Source organism: Grus americana, chromosome 8 (assembly GCF_028858705.1).
Source record: "Grus americana isolate bGruAme1 chromosome 8, bGruAme1.mat, whole genome shotgun sequence".
Lineage (NCBI taxonomy): Eukaryota > Metazoa > Chordata > Aves > Gruiformes > Gruidae > Grus > Grus americana.
Window position 1 is genome coordinate 5,997,391 of NC_072859.1, and position 14,799 is coordinate 6,012,189.

Consider the following 14,799-nt stretch of genomic DNA (forward strand, 5'->3'; position numbering starts at 1 on the left):
ATGCTTTAAGTTTTGTTCAGTTACGGATGTCTTCCTCAATACATTAGCAACTTCTTGTCTAGTTTTTACATTAGAATAAGCCTTGGGCTTGACTTGATAATTTGTTGAAGTGAAATGTATATTTCTTTTCTACTTAGAACAGAAGAAATGCCCTTTGCTGTGACCTGCTGTAGTTAGAGAATGTGTTGTGACCTGGTTTCGTATGATATCAATTCTTACTAATGACATGAAAAATGTCCTCAAGCCTGTTTTAATTCTCCAAAGGAATAGCAAATGCCCACTGGTGCACTCCCTCTAAAATTAATTTTGTAAGGTTTAAATGAGTGGCAAAAAGAACAAAATTGCTTTGAAACTACAGTTGTGATAAATCTGGATCTATCTTGGATGATTGGCTGTTGAGTCCAGTTTTTCTCATTTGATCAAAGGTTTACTTTCCAGTAAGACCTGAGTAGATTTGCAGGAGTATTATTTCTAAAATTTTCTTCCCAAGGCATTTTAACTAATGTTAAGAATCATATGGAACAGAAGTTACTGGAGTTGCTTGTTTTGCTTACTGTTTTAAGCTCATCAGCTATAGGTTATAATTCCTGAAAGGATCTCTCTTTGCTGTTGCTTCTGGTATAAAATCGTATACAGGAGTAGTGCTTGCTTCTGGATTAAAATGTCTAGAAAAGTCTACCAAAAAGTCTGCAGTTTGAAATTGTGATCGTGCCACGTACCAGGGAGGGGGATTAATCGTTAGGTCAGTTTCCTCTCACAGTAAAAGAAGGGGTGTGCTGGGGCTTTCTTCACTGTGGGTGTGGAGATCCTGCAGTTGCTGCACTCCCCTAAAATGCTCTGTGGAAGAGTGCAGAGAATCAAGCCTGCCACACAGTTACGTTTCCCATTGCAAACCCCCTCCGGAGAAATATTGGCACTGGTCATGAAGGACCACGTTTGGAAGGTCATAGGGAAAGTGAGCATATAAAGGAATTTCAGCTGCGATTTCAAGGATGAATGTTTTATCCTTCAGAGGTTACTAGGTTTACCCCTGTGCAACCAAATATCAAATGTGAGTGTGGAGTTTTTTTCATGACCGCCTTAGCATTATAAGATAAAGCTTAAATGTTTTTTGTGTGTAGTGTTTGCAATGGGAATGGAGCCACAGAAGTATAGATTGTTTCCTGATTACCACAGCTCACTCACTGTGGACAAGATAAAGACATCTTTCCACGTATAACTGGGGGAAGGGGGAATAAAAGTATTTTTCAGTTCCTTGCAGCAGTAAGTGTGATATCACTCCAGAGTTCTAGAAATGCAAGTGAGAGCAGCAGATCATCAGTGTGGGCTCACTAACTTAAATGTGAGTGCTAAGGGCCACGCAACACCAATAAAAATGTTCAACGTTAGGCTCTCATTATGCAATGTGGGGTATGTCATCAGTGTTGCATCATCCAGCCAGCTAACGTAGCCAAAGCAAATGGGAGCTGTATGTGTGATGTTATATTTCACCTTAGAATAAAAACACATTCTCAGAGGGAGTTCTGATTAATTTGAGATTGCACAATGAAACAATTGAGCCATATCTTGAGAAGTAAATTTTTATTTAACTAAGCAGTACTACCTTGTGAAATATTTTCTTATAGCTGTCTTTCAGGAATTATATCCAGAAACAGAAAAGCTGAAAACAGGTTATTGAAGTATTCATCTGATGAATATTCAGCTACTTTGGTGATAATGCTTGCAATAGACTTTGGAAATATACGTGAAAACTGTGTTTCAGGTTTAGTACAGGTTAAACTTTTTCAAGGTCTGCTTGGTTAAATTTGGACTGATTAGTACAGGAATGGTGAAAGCTATATCCTTCACAGATAAACTGCTTCTGCATGTTTGGTACAATAGGCTTGAGGGATGCTACAGCCTCTTTTGAAAAACTTTCCTAAAAGAAGTGACAGAGAAAACATTGAACTCTTTGTCATTTACCCTGCTTAGAAAATTCAGCCCAAAAGCCAAGACCTGATAGTTACAAGCATTTGAAAGTAGTAAATTATTGTACAGAGTGTGAACCAACCTGAAAAAGAGATGCTATGCTTTCCCTCCTCATAATCTTAAATTGGCAACTTAAAATTAAGTCTTTCCTTTGAGAGTGCAGCATTTTTTACAGTCTGAGCTTTCTGGGTATATTTTGAAATAATGTTCAGTTAACATCATCCTGCAGCTTTAAATTGGGGAAGATTCACTTTTTAGCTGTCTAATATATAAGGTTTAATGTAAAGGCTGAGTACAAGCTAATTTTACTTAGGGGTTTCTGCAAAGTACACCTTTCACTGACCGCCCTGAATGAGCAAACACTGGTTTTGTAGCAGACAAGAGATTCTTGTGGTAAGATAACATCTCTTCCAAGGATAGGAAATCCATGGCTGAATGAACTAAAGCTTCAGAAGTGTTCATTAAAGGAACATTTTTGAGGGCATTTTCAGCTTTTAAATTTACCTGAACTGTTTTTCTATCCAGCTACCATAGAAAAAAAAAAATAGACTATAGATAGTCTGAATTTTGTGTTGGCAATTAAAAAGCATTTTCTAGAGCACTCAATCAATGAGGTCTGTATGATATTTGTAACAAATATTCCTTTGTATGACGACCAGTTTCAGAATTGTAATCTTAAATGTTTGTGTCAGTTAAAATTCTTGGAATTTGGGAATGGCATATGCTGGGACTGATTCCCCACCTACCCATCCCTGCCAGCCGCAATTAGTGTTGAAACTTTTTGGCTTTGCTCTCTGACCAAAGATTTAACTACAACCCTTGCAGCCCTACATTATCAATGAAGCTTTACCTACTCCAGAGAATGTGTTTTGAAAGGATCATGCTATTTTCTCTCCTCTGAATTACGAATGAGGGTTTGCATAGCAATTGATATTGACTAGTTTAACATACCAACTAGTTGAACATAACAATATTAGATTATTCTTTTAGCTATTAGGATTTCTTATGTTAAATAGGGGCAAAGTGCCTTAAAATTCTGAAGGCACATGTGAGTCCCCAAATACATTGATTATAGTTCAGAGCAGCATATTTAGTTTTTGTGTAATACCAAATTAAATTAGGTAAGCTGTGTGGCTAAGTACAACTATTAAATAATTTTATATACTAGGAAGAAAGCGTTAGTTTTGGAGACTCTGGTACAGAAAGTAAACATTTTGTGGTTTCTGATTTTGGAAATACCTTGTTTTGATGCGGTATTTTGTATGGCTTTTGTTAAAGATTGGAACAGTATTTTCTAATTAATTTCTTAAATTACATATTAGCTCCAGTAGAAATCTGATTATCTAGAAGGTAGAAAATTTAATATAGACAGTATCAAAAGTTTGTATACGTGTAGGAGAAGGGAAATGTGTATGTCATAAGAGCAGTCCAAGTTTGGGGTGGCAGGGAGAATACACTCAGCTGATTTGTAATGTCAGTTTTCCTATGTCAGCAGAAAGCTATGTTGGAGGAAAACTTCTAATATTCAGAGACTTGGTCCTTCTCTAAATTAGTGCGTGTGAACACTTATTCAGACCTCATCACTTCTAGTTGGAGCACTTATGTTAGGAACATTTTGCCTAAGTGTTTTACAGAAGGTAGGGTATGCAGATCTTAAGGAATTCTCTACACCATATTTTATGTTTAATTCCCCACTTCATTTTGAAATAATTATTTGTTGCAAAAAGCTCTCTCTGCTGGCAAAGCTAGAATGTCTTCGATTTTTTGTGTAGCTTCTTGGAGTAAATCTTAAACAGTAATGTGAAGTCAGATTTTTCATTGAAAGTAATACCAACATTTTTAAATAAATTGTTAAATAACGAATCAATTTTCACATTAAAGCAAGACAACGTCATTTCACATATTTACATGTATGAGTTGAGCTAACCTGAAAAAACATAAGCTTTTTAAGTGAAAAAGCTTATATCTTGTCATATATCTGGAATTTTTAACCAGCTTTAGTGACTGTTTACATAAAGTGTGTTGGACTTGAACAAAGATAAATATGCTTTGCGAGCACAAACATCTGCTTTTGTGAATGTGTGTTTAAAAAAAACACTGTCTGTCACAGTAGAAGAAGTTTCTAAAAAAAAGGGGGGGGGGAACACAACAGGGTAAAAAAAAAAAAAAGACAGGAAAACTGTAGACCTGCTTTTTGCAGGGGCAGACTGTGCAAAATAATGATTAAAAAGTAATATTTTATTTTTCTGGAACTCAAGTGCTGAGAAGTTTTCTATGTGATCACTTGAGCACTGTGGGATTTTCCTCCTCAGTCTATAGGTCTGATCATCATTTGAACTGCTTTCAAGGAGTAGGAACCTCCCCGGTACTCTGCCCAAAAGATTCCGTCCTGATACTTGCTCCTGTAGTGGCCCCCTCTGTACCACACCCCATTAAGGTTAGAGTGGGCACACGCGTTGTACCACCAGCCGCCTTTGTGAAAATGAGCACAGTTTCCTGCGGGACAGAAAGAAATGGGTGAACTTCAACATTAAAGAGGAGAAATGGAGATTAGCAAAGGCTTTCATATTCTGGCTTGTTCTTAGAGGGAACTTTGAAGTACTTCACAGCCTTTTGTGGTCATATCAATTACTGCTTCTACCTACATTATAAATTCTGTTGTAACAGCAGCTGTTGTCTGGAGGGGGGATTATTGACACGGTATTTAACGTGACAGCTGAAAACCAAGGAGACCAGCTCTTCTCAGACTACCAGCGGTGCTTGTCTGTGAGCTAACATTTGAGGAACTTGGATTATGTACTGTTTAGAAATACTTCAGTGGAAGCGATGTGAGTTGATACAGTCCCAAGCAGCGCAGGGCCACAGATCCACAAAGAGTTGCTTGTAACTTGTGTATTTACTGTTACAGGCTTGTTAAGGGTTTGCAAGATTTGTCCAGCTTTATGGTTATTGACAGCTGAGAAAAGGCAGTTGAAGTATTACACTCTGCAACCTATCTTTTACTACTAAGGCTTTAAGGGGAAAGCTGGAGGAAGAGCGTGGAAATGCAGAAAAATTGTTCTTTAAGGAGAAGGAAACAGAGCGATCTGCCTGTTTCTCAAATATTGGTACATAACTAAGTTCATGGTGATTATTGTTATGTGGCCACAGCACTACTCTTGAGATCACCTGGGCAGGTATTCTGACTCAGAGCCACATGCAAGTGGTAAGGATGTCATTGAGCTAAATAGAAAGCTTGCTCAGGTGTGCCTGCCATGAGGGTAATAGAATTTGAATTTCTGAGTGGCACAGGGGCTTGAAGAGGGCCCTGTCAACGTGATTTTTATCACTATCAATTTGAAGCATCTTTCAATAGAGTTGTTTTATCAGAATTTACATCCTTTTTTTGTACCATATTCAATTTTTAAAGGTGATATCACTAATGGAATCTATTGTATTCACTTTCACATACATACTAGTTTCCTTACCTGAATACATATCCCTGTCTCTGTCCAGTGTTGTAAATTGCTTTCCATTATGCCATATCATGGAATCGCCTGCGTTTCCTTGGTATGTTCCTAAGCGTAGCTTGTAGAATTCGCTTTCGGGCTCCAGGCGGAAACTGCTGTATTCTGCATAGACTTTCTTATTGCTCCAGTCCTCTAACTCAATCAGTAGTCTGTAATTATCCTGATTGGTAAGCATGTAAATATTTTCTAGTCCCAGCCAGTACTCTCCATCAATGTTTCCAAATCCTTTCTGTACAAAAGAAGATCAGAAGGTGATGTTAGCTTAGCTTTTCTTGTTTGTCAAAATGCTTATCAGCGGGAATATTTTAAAACAGTGGAACTGGGGTACTGAAAGCCTTTAAGCTTCTGAATGACTACTCAGCCCATGCATTTAAATGCTTTATTTTGCTGCACTTGGCCATTTACTCAGTTGGACTGCTGGCTGCAATGAAGTACTACCAGAATCAGTAAAGGTGGCAAAACTACCTGTTTTCTGTGATGTCCTCTTCTTTTTAAGGTAAAGAGAATAGGGAAGCTGAAACAATATATTTCTTGATAAAGCTAAGGGGATCTGTAATAATGTATGAATAATGAAATTGAAGGGGGTGTATTGCCAGGTCGGAAAAGGTATTTATGGATCAACAGTCTCAGTGTTCAAGGTAAATAACTTTTTGTTGCCTTTTAAATACAACTAGTGTTGTGTTTTACTGTAAATTTAATCATATAATAATCTGTGCTCTTTACTTGATTTATTAGAAATGAAATATAAAGACATCTTTCCTTTCAAATCACAGGCTACCAGTACGGTAGCTTCAAAGTGATATTTCATATCTGCTGTTTCCTGTAAACCAGCGTTGTTAAAGTTTGGTGCTGCAGCTAACGCAGGTACGTCACCCACCGTAGTTATCTGTTACACTTCCTAGTTTCTGAGGTCTTCCCACCCTCCTCAGGCTGTTGATTATGTGGGACCTACAGTTGATGTCCTGCTTCAAATCACTTTCTGGGGAGGTCTCTCTCCAGTAAACAACTCAAGCTGCAGTTTCAGGAGTGGCTTAAGTTGATCTAGCATCATGCTGCTGCCAAAAATGGTAGCGATGCTTTTCTCCTGGCTCGTGGCCACATTTGCAATACTTCCCCTGCGTCAACACTGTAGCTGTGCAGCCACACAGAGATCAGGAAAGAAGTAGAAATATGGGCATGGGAGACATCTCTTTTGTCAGTGGGGCAGGCTTTAGTTTAAACCAAGTCACAGAGGAGCACCTTCAGGTTCTTGAAGTTAGGTAATAGGAATACCATCTTCAGCCACTGCAATTTAATGAGAAATCTCTTGGGGGCAAATCAATTAGACACCAGTTATATACTCTTCTATGGGTTTTTTTGCATTATGTTCAAAATGTTTATGGTTACTTTATAAGGCACTCCGTAACTGCCTTACAACATTAACAAAACAACCAAAACCCAACAACCAACCACCCAAAAACCAACCACCTACTTTTCTGAGAAGTAAAGACTGTGAATAACTGCTACTAAGGAATGATTAACATTTGAATCATTAAATTCCAAGAGAGCAAAAAGTGAAAATCCTTATAGTAATCTTTTGTCATTTCCTTTGTGTATATGATATTATTTTCAGATTACTGATAGTTAAATGTGGCTCAGATCTCTCTTCAGGTACAATGCACATGGCAGTTGTAGATCTATTTAAAGTGAGCAGAGCATCATAGGAGGAAAAACTGTCCTATATGTATGAAGTCAGCACACTATTATTGTTGTTGTTACAAAAACCCTAACCAAATGGATTTTCAGATTTCCTGTCTAGCATGTAATTACTGCAAAGCAGCATGCGTTTGTCATCCTAGGCATTATGCCTGCCAGTGCACAACATCACAGTAACATGCAAGAATTGTGTTTCCCTTCACCAGCCCTACATCTTCAGATTTCTAACCTAATTTTAAAGGTAGAAATTATTTCCATTAATTCATTATTAGGGATGTTTTTAAGCTGAGGCCCTGATTGTGCAAATCTATTAATGTGCTTAAATGAATAATTCCACTGGCTGAGATTGCTTATTCATAAGGGAGACAATTAAGCTTTTCAAGTACTTACTGTAGTTCTCAGCGTGTTAATAAAAATCATGTGTTTAGTTAGGTCTTTGTAATAAATGAGTTCCCAGTCACTGTCTGGAATAACATGTGCCTCCCCAGTTGTGTTGTGCATTACAAATGCAGGCTATTTCAGACAATAACTTGGTACAAAGTTAAGTAACGCATTGAGTGAAATAGGACATTCTCACTGAAATATGTTTGCCTCTGAGGGATGGCCACTCTTTTCAATTATCTTTGTTCATAAAATTAATTTCCCTGTCTAACTTGCACAGCTATCTGTTTCCAACTCCTCAGTGTTTATCACTCACTACAACCACTTGCAATGAAGAATTGCATTGGGAACGTTCACGCCATCTTGATTGTGATAGATAATGTCACTGCCGCACTGAAATGAAGCCGTTGATTTTCTACATTCCAGAATTTACCTTGTAACTGTCCCAATTCCTGAAAAAGTTGACAGATCCATCTGTCCTCTTCTGAATAACTGCCCATCCTCCAGGGTCCAGGCTGTTCTCACACCATAGTTGCATCGGCTCGTTACTATTTTCAGGTTTGATCATATAAATTCCGCTGTTGGAATGCCCGGCTTCCCTGGCTTGTTGGCAGTCTCTGAATGGACCTTTTTGAAAAGAAATACTGTGAGCATTCAAGCTTGACTTTGCAGTGCACATTGTTCAAGAATAGTTTGTAATGGTAATGGAAAGTCAGTAATTCAATTAAGGTAAAACTACCATGGAAAATGGTGTAAAAAGTTACTTTTAGATTAATTGTGTATATATAAACAAACATGTCAATATCATATATATATATTTTTAAACAAAAGCTTCATTTTGCTAAACAGATAATAGACTTTGGTTACCAGCACCCAATTTTTAACTTTGTCTACTGTGTCAAAGATTTATACTCTGACTCTTGATACTCAAGAAGTGCATTATGCTTTTTACTAACTGTTTTCTCCTGTACCACTTTTGTAAAAGGTAGACATCAATTTACTTCATTGTCTCCTAGTGCACCCATTTGAAACAAAACAAATCCCAGACACCCAAACAACCCCCACACACCTCTGAATACATAAATAGTTTGAGAGCTGCTGTGAGAAATATTTAGTGGAATTTAGTGAAAGAGTATTCTTACACTGCATAACTTTTTTTTGCCTTTATGTACTTACCCAGTTCTGGGATCAGCCTGTTAGCTGTGGATAGGAGTCTTTACATTTCATGTGTCATCCTGGTGTGATACGTGTAGATGGATACTGATGAAGAAAATAAGCAAGCAGTGGAGAAGGACTTTTGAGCAGCTCAAAGGGCTCACATACTTGTTTTCAGGGCTGCGATTCTACAGAAATGCTGTTGCTGTTGAGAGTGCTGCTTGAGAGCTCTATTTCAGACCATGTGAATAGTGGTTTTACAAATACTTACAGAAGAGCATCTGGTTATTCCATAAGAAGCATGGAGCTTATGTATCTCTGAAAACTTTGCCTCGTTTGCCTTTCATTTTTTTGGTAATATTTTTATTTTCTAATTTTTAGAAAAGGATTTATGTTCATGTATCATTACTTCAGTTGATTTAGAGAGACTGGTCGCTTATTGATGAAAAGCTGGATATGTTCTGATGGCTAGTTAGTGGTGGATGCCCTAAATGTATTTGAAAACTCATACTCAGTAAACCTGAAAAGAAATTACCTACAGCTCTCCTGTCATTTTAGAAAGCTCATTTTCTCTAATCTACTTGGAAGTTCAGAGAAAACTCATCAGTCACAGCAGAAGCTAATGTGCAAAGAAGTGTAGAAGACAGTTGTTGAGGTTACTTAATCAAAAATAGAGGTCGAGTGAAAGTGACCTTCATTGCAGATTAAGGTTGTGTGACAAAAGCAATTTGAAAGTCGTGCTTTTTTTAGATTTTAAAGTAGTTGGATAAGTCTGTAATTGGCAAGAAATCCAGAAAGCATTTCATAATAGAGTGTAAAAAGCTTGCTTATCTACTGAAGGCAACTGTGTGGAGCTTCTGGCTGTGGCAGTTCTACCAAGAATGCTGCAGGTGTTGAGCCATCATTGTAAGTGGTGCTGCATACTGTACTGTCCCTATTTGACAATGATTTTGTCATTCTTGCAGTGGGTACTGTAGTAGTTTAAGAAAGAAATACTGTAGCTTAGGTATGTGAGTGCTTTTTCTGTTGTTCACAATTAAAATTTCCACATAGATTGTGCACATTGCAAACTTTGTCCAGTGGATAGATAATTTCCCGGGCTAAGTTGGGTCTCATTCCCTTTCCTCGAACTGTCTAAAGTAAATTTGGGCGCTGTATAACTGAACAGAGAGCTTGTTCTAGAAGTATTATTGTAAAGCAATTATCGCATTAGAAAAAGCGTAAGCAGACAAGTAGTAGTTTTTGTAACGTTAATTGAATATTAAGAACAGCTCAGATCTGCTGCGTATTATTTCACATGATTTCTACTGGAGGAGGAATTGAGGACTCATTTTTCCATGAGAGACCCAAGCAGATGTTTGGAGCGATTTAAGTAGCTTTTAAGGCAGACAGAATTGTACTGGTCTGTTTCTATAATACACTTTGATCACTTCTGAAATTCAGCTGGTATCAAGGTCACAGGATGCAACTTGTCTGCTTTTGATGCTCAGATTTGTCTATGTGCTTATCATAAGTTAATGTTGTAGTAGAGGTAACAGACTTCTGCTCTTAGTATAAGGAAATCTGTCAAATCCCATATCTTCTGGTGTATAGCCTTGAATCTTTTTGAGAAGTAAATTCTTTGTTATATGTAACTATTTTAAGTTCATGGTATAAGGACTGATCCATTTCTTGTTCAGTGGAAATGCCGAGATTTGTGAAACAGTGTAAGATTCTCCACAGTGGTGGTGTGAGTGGGGGCTCTGGCTAATGAGAAAAGCATAATTATTCTGTTTAAAATCTTGTTATCTATATCAGGAATAAGTGTCTTATGCATATCTAAGTTTTGTTACAGTCTGTGTATACTAAGTTTCTGAGACAATTAGTTATAAGTTAGAAATACTCTGAGAAAATGCTCTGTTAAACATTTCACTTCTAAAATTGTGTTTTGATGTATGATTTAGTACAGATCATTCTATTGTAAATTAGATGTAGTAGAGAAGGAAAGTGATGAAATATTTTAAGTTGGAACCTAAATAAAAAGATGGATGAATCCTATTTTAAGACACTAAATGTTATCTTGAGCGGATGATATAGAAGCTGTGCTTGTGTAAGCTTCATATAGGGGTTTTTTTTGGGCAATAGCAGAGGAAAATTCCCAAATAAAATTGGGCATATGTTAAATTAAAAACAGAGTTACATTGTTAACTGAGAGGTATTAGCAGCAGAGTGAGGGGATGTGTGGCAATAAAATTTTGGAGACACTGGTTATTATTCCAAGGATTAAGATAATTGTGAAAACTATAATTCACAGGAACACTATTCTTCCTCAATTTTTAGAGCAATTTTTATGCAAATTAACCAGAATACTCTTCAGAAAATACGATCTCATCCTTCTGTTCCCCATATATTTTGACTTTTTACTCTCCACTCACAATATTAAGTTGCAGATTGACCCTTCTGTAAACTTCTGCGTGCAAGTATTTGTTAGGTACAGCTTCTTCAGTTACAGTAGGAGAAAGCTCCTACTTGTTTGTCTAGTTGTTTATTCTGTCATAGCCAAGGCTTTGCCAGGCCTGTTTCTAGATGGGACTGTTTGGGTTTCATTGGTCTCTTTCGATATCTTTATAAATAGTCATCAACTTTTAACCGGAAAGTTCATTTTTCTATGACACAGACAATTTTGATTCTGTGTACCATTAAATATGGTCACCGTAATTTAAAAAATCAGAGGTAATAACTGGATGACGCTGTGTTGCAATTTAGAAGTTTTGGGTTTGATGATTGATGCTTTACTAGCTGTAGCAATTCTCAGCCCTCATCTTCTCAAGGCACTGCAAGAAACAAACTTCAAACTCAAGAATCTAGTATTAAATAAAGGAAGTTGAATAATGTTAAAATAAACTTCCTAAGATTTCTTTGTATTCCCTTGCAAAAATGGGTTCAAATTCTGAACTTGTAAGGGCAAAGGGGCTAGTGAAAAACATGGTAGATAATTTAGAGGACAATATTTAGTGCTGTTTCCTCATTTTGTATGTACAGCAGGCGTATATGGAGAGAGGAGGGATTTATAACAAAACCTTGAAGCATGGGTTTGCTGGGAAACAGGAATTCTCCGGTTTTTAAATGATACTTTTACTGTCTGACCAGACATTAATGTAATGCTTTTATATTAGCTGTTTCCTTTGTGTCATGACGTGCAATTTAAATTCTCGTGACATCTGGCATTTTACTTGGGCTTGTGCCTGAATTTTCTGCAGACCCTGAATAAAAATAGTTGTTCTTTACATCAGCAGCTAGTTGTTTGTAATGCTGTAGAACAGTCACAGATAAATGTTTGGCTTCATCTTAGGAACCAAGTTGAACTTCCAACTGTGACTTAAGGCAATTTGAAAGCAAAAAAACCCGAAACCAACAACCCAAACACAAAAAACCTGACCCAACCAAATCCTTTTGCTGTGCAAGCTATCAGAAGCCAATAGCAAGCACTTGAATGGATGTCTGAGGAAAAAGTTGTTTTTCTGAATCCTTAATTTTTTTTATTGCGCATTCTGTCAAAATTTTAATAAAGCAAGAATCATGATAGAATTAATTTGGGGCAGCTCAGAGGTACTTAATTTTCTTGTCACTAGTTTTATTTCTATTCATAAATGAATTTAGCTGATGACCTGGAGAATGTAACACATGAAGATGTGATACAGTCTCCTGAATGTATTTTCATAGTATTTATGGTATTTGTTTAACTTGCCATCCCGTACGGACATCAAATTACTAGGAACGTAGTTACTCATTTTAAATTTTCAAAGCTGAGTGCATCTAATCGGGTCCAGCCTTGATTCAATTATCCTTTCAAACTTATCTTACTCTCTTGAATATTTCAACCAAACACTTAGAGACCTAATGCACAACCATGTTGGTGGATTTAGATGTTCATTTTAAAGCAGCTTAGAATAGGAGGCGTAAAATCCTTCTAGCAGGGTTAACTTCTGGCAAATGTATATGTGTAACTGTAAAGGACAACTACTTAAAATGACTTTAAGATGAATTAGCTTCTCCTACTCACCATTGCTGGTTACTGTAACTTGTAGCTAGTGGGCATCTTCGAAGAAACAAGGCTAAATAATAGACAATATATGCAAATACTGTATTTTCATTCCCATAACTCAAACCAAGCTGGAGACAGAAACCCCAATACTTTGTGACTCAAAGGCGTAAATTCTTCAGACTTGAATTTCTGAGTATTGACTATTTCAAGAAATTCATCTTAAGTAGCTATAGCTTAAGAATTAGACTATTTGGAAAAGTAAAGCTTTTCTTGGGGGGTGGGGGGATAGGAGGGAGAGAAAATCAGAATCAGGAGCAAGGGTACCAGATATTTTAAAATCTTCATTCTGTTTCTATAGCTAGGACAGTTTCACTCTGAACTAGAGAAATCTCAGGTTAGATAAATAGTGACAGGTAACTCACCCTCATTAATTAAAGCCAGTGGTGGTACTCTGAAAGGACTCTTTGTAGGAGAAGTAGCTGGATCAGGTGGTGGCCTTACATCTCTGTCTCTAGGGTAACCTGGGTCTCGCTGTATCTCATTACCTCCCAGGAGAATGGGAGTGTATGGCTGGCTGTTGGGAATGTGCTGTGGCACAACTTGAACAAGAGGTGGAGACCCGTGGGTGTCCTGTCGCGAGAAGATTCTCAAGCACTGCTCTTCCAGCAGCGAGATAGTCACAGACTGATTATTTACAAGATCAGTTAGTGCTGCATATTTTACTTCAAGCTCCTTGTATTTTGTTGCCATCTTCAACATTTCTGTTGTAACATTGAGGACTTTGTTTTCTAGTTGGGAAAGCTCAAGTGAGTTATCACGCTTTCGAATTATCTCATGCAAGAGTTGCATATAGAGTTGGGTGACCCGAGAGTTCATGTTACGACTTTCTTTCCTCAGCAATTTTACTTCATTCACAATGTTTCCATCCACATCCACTACCAATTGCAAAATGTCAATCTCCCGCTTTTGCTTGGACAGGACATCCTTCAAGTTTTCTATGTCCATTCTTGTGACTTCGTCTTTTCTGTTACCAGTACCTGGTGCGTTAGTATTCACGCAAATTGGCCCTGTGATTTTTTGTTCTGGGACCAAGAATGTGTACCCACATTTCTTCCCTTCCTCTCCGCCGTCTGCTGAACGAGGGTGCCTCCGTTGGGATGTTTTATTAGGCGTAGATTGTTCTGTACAGCGCCCGATAGACAACAGCAGGAACAACAGTACACCCAAAGTCCATTTAAGTATCTTCATTTTGAAGCAAGTGTGATGACTGTCAGAAGAGACTATTGAACAGATAGAAGATAAAATAATTAAATTAGAGCCATAATTAAGGCTTTTGTACAGCTTAAACTGCCTAAACTGATGGGTTTGCCATGCTTACATGTACGTAGACAAGTCTTTGGAATCTGTTACTTGAATTTAAACTCTCTTAGATTAGCTTCAAAGAATAACTTTTTATTTTGAATAGAAAACCTTCAAATTTAGGTATTGGTAGAAAGGTTGTTGCAATGGATAAACTTTCAGAAACAATGCTCTGCTTAGATGATGTGTTATGCTTTCATTATAAATTTGACTGCTTAGATGTGTACATACTGCAATTAAATGCATGAGGTTATGGAACACACAGAGTGCTTGCAGAATACCTTCATGGAAGGGAAGTAGGGAGACAGAGTGATAGTATTTTCAAAAATATTTGTATAAATTTTGGAATTTGAATTAGATAGCCCTTCTGGTCCTCTTTTAGCTTTACATATGTATATATAGATGTATAATTTAAATACTATATACGTATCTATTCATGTATACACACATTTTTCAAGTTTATATATACACAGATACAGTAGACTTGAAAAACACACAGACATCTAACACTATTTTTGGACATGAGTGTTAGGCAGGAGATTAGCTTAAGATAGTTGTATTAAACATTGAAAATTACATAGCCAAGTAATTTTAAATTTGTAAGGAAAGCCTATAACGCTGTTTGCTCTGCATGCGTGTCCCTACTTAGTTGCCTTTTGAGATGAATATTTAAAACTGTCCCACTATTTTTGTATCTTTGAGAACATT

General features: G+C 37.2%; 2 protein-coding genes across 5 annotated transcripts in view; one reads left to right on the top strand and one right to left on the bottom strand.

Annotated features, from left to right (window-relative positions):
* RALGPS2 (Ral GEF with PH domain and SH3 binding motif 2) overlaps window positions 1–14,799 on the top strand; it is a 122,606-nt gene that overhangs the window by 65,694 nt on the left and 42,113 nt on the right. The window lies entirely within an intron of this gene.
* The window catches only part of ANGPTL1 (angiopoietin like 1), a 31,105-nt gene that overhangs the window by 10,183 nt on the left and 6,123 nt on the right, over window positions 1–14,799 (bottom strand). Inside the window, exons 2-5 of one of the 2 annotated variants that reach the window (XM_054833814.1) lie at window positions 13,155–14,012; window positions 7,987–8,180; window positions 5,436–5,706; window positions 1,567–4,464 (exon numbers count right to left, since the gene is read on the bottom strand). In XM_054833814.1, coding sequence (XP_054689789.1) covers window positions 4,277–4,464; window positions 5,436–5,706; window positions 7,987–8,180; window positions 13,155–13,980 — 1,479 coding nt within the window. In that variant the 5' untranslated portion in view covers window positions 13,981–14,012 and the 3' untranslated portion in view covers window positions 1,567–4,276. Of the gene's footprint in view, window positions 1–1,566; window positions 4,465–5,435; window positions 5,707–7,986; window positions 8,181–13,154; window positions 14,013–14,799 lie in introns of those variants that run through there. The other variant, XM_054833815.1, reaches the window with a different exon arrangement.